The sequence below is a fragment of the Austrofundulus limnaeus genome, unplaced genomic scaffold (genome assembly GCF_001266775.1).
Source record: "Austrofundulus limnaeus strain Quisiro unplaced genomic scaffold, Austrofundulus_limnaeus-1.0 Scaffold105, whole genome shotgun sequence".
NCBI classification, from domain to species: domain Eukaryota; kingdom Metazoa; phylum Chordata; class Actinopteri; order Cyprinodontiformes; family Rivulidae; genus Austrofundulus; species Austrofundulus limnaeus.
In genome coordinates, this window is record NW_013952507.1 from 655,030 (window position 1) to 659,107 (window position 4,078).

Below are 4,078 nucleotides of genomic sequence, written 5' to 3' on the forward strand. Positions count from 1 at the left end.
ATTAGTGCTTTAGAATTAGCTTTTGCTTAAACTTTCAGTGCATTAGTGCTTTAGAATTAGGAGACCTAAATATCTGAGTTAGTGTTTTAGGGCTAGTGGAAGTCATTTTTAGATTAGTGCTGCCCACCACTGGTTTTAGTTTCTCAGTAAAAACTCATTCTTTCATTTTGAAATCAGTTCTCCAAAACAACCACTGATCTAAATCATGACWAAGCTGCTGAAACGTTTTGGATTTATGAAGCAGCCGTGATGGAAAGAGACGAAACAGAAGCTGCAGTAAACCCAGTGAGTCAGACACTGGTTGTTATGGAGATTACCGCCAGTCGGACAGGAAAACTAAAAACACTCAGTTTTGTGAAAACTACTAAACGAAAAGTCCTAAATGGCAGAAGCTTCTAATATGTATATTTATCTGTCAACAATGCATTATTTTAGATATGAGAAGTTAAAACTGAGTCATTTARAGCTCAGAAAGAGGAAACAGTTTAGATGTTTACATTCTGAGAAAAAACTGGAAATCCTCCTACAGTAAGAACAAAGTTTGTGAAAACTTTAGAAAGTTCCGACAGCTCAAAATCTGTACCTGGCACAACGACTGATTCTGTTGTAAAATCTCTCAATAAAGAAATAAATAAAACTTAAAGTGAATGTGTAAAAACCATGACTGAACTGAGTTTAAAAACTGTAACGTCAAACAGAAAAAGTGCTTTAATTTTTGTTTGTATGGAAACAAACAAAATGAAATGAACTGAAAAATAAAATTCGGTTTTTTCTTCCGACCTCATCAAAACCTGGAATCTGATTTTTACAGTTTCAAACTTTTTCATCTTCAAACCTGAAACATCAACTCAACCACAAACAAGAATAAACCTTCACCTCATAGCTACTCAGGATTAAAAATATTTTTTTTTACTAAGTAATATAAAATCTGAGCCACTGCTTTTAGCTGACGGCTATTTTTGTAAAAAAAATTTCAGAAAATCAGAGCAGCTTCTTTGGAAACACACAAACATGTTTGTCCTTCATTTTACCAGCATCTTATCTCTTATTTAAACTTTAAATTGGATAATAGCCAACTGTGTCCAGTAAACAAGTTTAATAACCAGTTTAAATCGACTGTAGAGCAGAATTACTTCATTAATTAAGTTTTAAGCACCTGCAGGTCTTATTTTTAAATGCATCTCGTCACACCATAAGATCTGTGCTCAGACTTGAAGAAAAAAATCTAATTTCGATTTAAAAAGCAGCGTTCTGTGACGATGTTAAGAGCAGAAACACATTTAAAGTGTCTAAATTGTCCTGCTTGTGCTTTCAGAGGCAAAGTTTTGATATTTCAATGTTTATAAAACAGTTATAAAATGAGTCTGGGTAAAAATACACGTTACTTGGGAGCTGTGAGTAGTTCTAATTGAAACGTTGAACGATGTCAAACAACGCCTCAGGGTTATTTTGTCACAGCTTGGTGATTATGGAAAACGCTGATTGAAAAAGCTTCTGTGTAATTACAGTAAAATGAATCGATATAAAAACAGGAGCAACAATCAGAAAACACGAACCAGTTCGACCACCGTTCTCACAGACTGGACCCCGTGAGCCTGACTGCTGCTGTGACCTTTCAAGACATTAATGTCTGAACAGACATCATTAACATCCTTGTGTTTAAATGAAAAGTGCTTTCCAAGCTAACCGCTTGGCTCAGCGAACCGTGCACCTCAGAGGTGGATTAAATCCAGCTGGATTAGCCTTACCTTAATTTCTCCGTGCCAGCTTTGTATCTGGAGACTCTGGCCATCAGCAGGGGCAGGCAGACGGCGTCCAGCCAGCGTTTCTCATACTTTGGATCATTAGCTGAGGGCGAAGGGGGTGACTGCGTCTGCGTGGAACACATGAAACAATGCAATGAGYTTCCTGCTGCGCAGCCTTCAGATCACCGGCCATGTGGCCTGGATGATACGTGCCCCCAAAGTCCCATCCTGACCACATTTATTGTCTTGATGTATTCTGAGGCCAACTCGGCCGCCTCGCTGTGGGCTCGTCTTGGTTGAGTTTCTACAAAAACATCTCCATTATTAGCAGGAAAACAAAAAGCCAGACTGGAATTGGTCGRCAGGACTCAAAGGTTCCAGGATCGATGGGAAAACTGGAGATTTTAAATAAAGCGGTCGGCACAGGCCACCAAAATGTTAGCAAAATGTGTAGCATTGAAGCTAACAATAAAAAACTCAAAACAAAATTGGTGAAAGCTATCTAAACCACTAATATTTAACATATCTAGTCCATAATGTGTCAACAAACAAGGCACTCCGTTTAGTCTTCGACCTCACCTCCCTCAATGCAACATGAGAGAAGGTCAGTGATTGTGTCATTTCCAACATCTTTTTCCTGACCAAGTATAAACGGGCTGATGCTTGGGCTGTGCATTGGCAAGAATTTGGCGATACGATACATATCATGACAGAGGGSTCAYRATACRATATATCCCGATATATTRCGATACTGTAAGCAAGGCAATATATTGCAATTTTTCGTCCAAAAATCCTATTAAATGAAAACCTCAATAGAGAAAAAAGGAAAAACCAAAATTCATTGTCTCAGAAAATTCTATCACATAGACATACAGCATTTTGATACATTTAGCTGTGTTCTGCTTTGTATGTGTTTTATTTTATTCGTTTCATATTTCTTATTTCATCCATGTTTTCAATTATTAGACTAAATTTTGCCAATAAATAGTTTGAAAACATATTTTTTGCAGCTTTTAGTTTTTAATGTCAATTTACAAAATGGTCACCCAACACTTAACAAAAGCCTCTACCTCAAGAGGTAGAGGAGCCAAATGGCTGGCTCACTGCTGCCAACTAGTGGTCAGAGGCTGAACTACAACATAAAAGTGAACGGCTGGCAGGAAAGTTGACATTTTAAACCTTAATAAAAAAATCGATACAGGGCTTTAGAATATCGATACAGTATCGGGAAATGAAATATCACGATATTTCAGTGTRTCGATATTTTCTTACACCCCTAGCTGATGCTGGGAGCCATAAATTATAATTCTTCAATGGCTGGAGATTGTGTCTTTTTCTCCCCACTCAATGATTAGTATTGTGCTGGGTGAAGAGTAAAACGGAGTAGTAACTTTTTTAAATTTGTTAACAGTGGTGCTGGAAAAAAAAAGATGTGAACATCTGCATGCTCAGGTTCAAGAGGATCAAACTTTTAACAACTGGCTYCAGACAAAAATCATTTTAAACAAAATAACCTGCAGAAGGAAGAGCTGCTCGGAGTCCAGCTCAGTGCTGCTTTGCTCCTCATGACCAAAACACACTCAAAGTTCTGACCAATCACACGCTCCGAGCCACAAGGTCCGCATCGCACACGACGGCTGTCACCGGGCCACAGCAGCAGGAGAGCGCCAGCCTTTACAGTCAATATATTTCAACACAGAAATCAAACCAAACCTACATGTGTAATGTGACAATGTAAATCAACACAACTCAAAAAGCTTCACAGATCACAGATAAAAACACCGTCTCTTTTAGAGCTGAAATTAGAGACAATTGTTTAAGTAAAGCCAGGAGGCGGAGCTACAACCCAGCTGACTTGAAGCAGGAGGGAAAAAGGCAGCGATGAAAAACAGCATTTTAATGTAACATATGAGCAGAAACGGAATCAAACATTAACACTAAAAAATGAACTTTTGTACACCACAGATTAAAATAAATATGCATCTTCTGTTCACTTTTTTATTTTGGTGCAACAAACTTAAAATGGCTGAATGACGTTCCAGCTGCAAAGGATGCTGGAAAAACTTTTACAATAATTTTGAGWGTGGACATTTTTTTGGTTCAGTTTTGTTTAAAATGTGTTAAAAAGTCTGTTTTTACCTGAAACCACGAGTCAGCAGTTAATGACTTTAATCACAGAACTGTCCTCAGCTCGGGGATGAGGTCACGGTGTGATTCCTGGTGGGGACAGATTGATACRGCTCTTCTTACGGCACAGTTTGCTGGCGCACGTGAAAGTCAACATTACTGAGCRTATTAAGAGCGTGGTGATGTACTTCATAAGATTTTTAGTG

General features: G+C 38.2%; 1 protein-coding gene across 3 annotated transcripts in view; it reads right to left on the reverse strand.

The window, feature by feature from the left end:
* The window catches only part of sntg2 (syntrophin, gamma 2), a 74,809-nt gene that overhangs the window by 39,207 nt on the left and 31,524 nt on the right, over positions 1-4,078 (reverse strand). For all 3 annotated transcript variants that reach the window (XM_014013739.1, XM_014013738.1, XM_014013740.1), the window contains one exon: positions 1,749-1,873. In XM_014013739.1, coding sequence (XP_013869193.1) covers positions 1,749-1,873 — 125 coding nt within the window. The remainder of the gene's footprint in view (positions 1-1,748; positions 1,874-4,078) is intronic.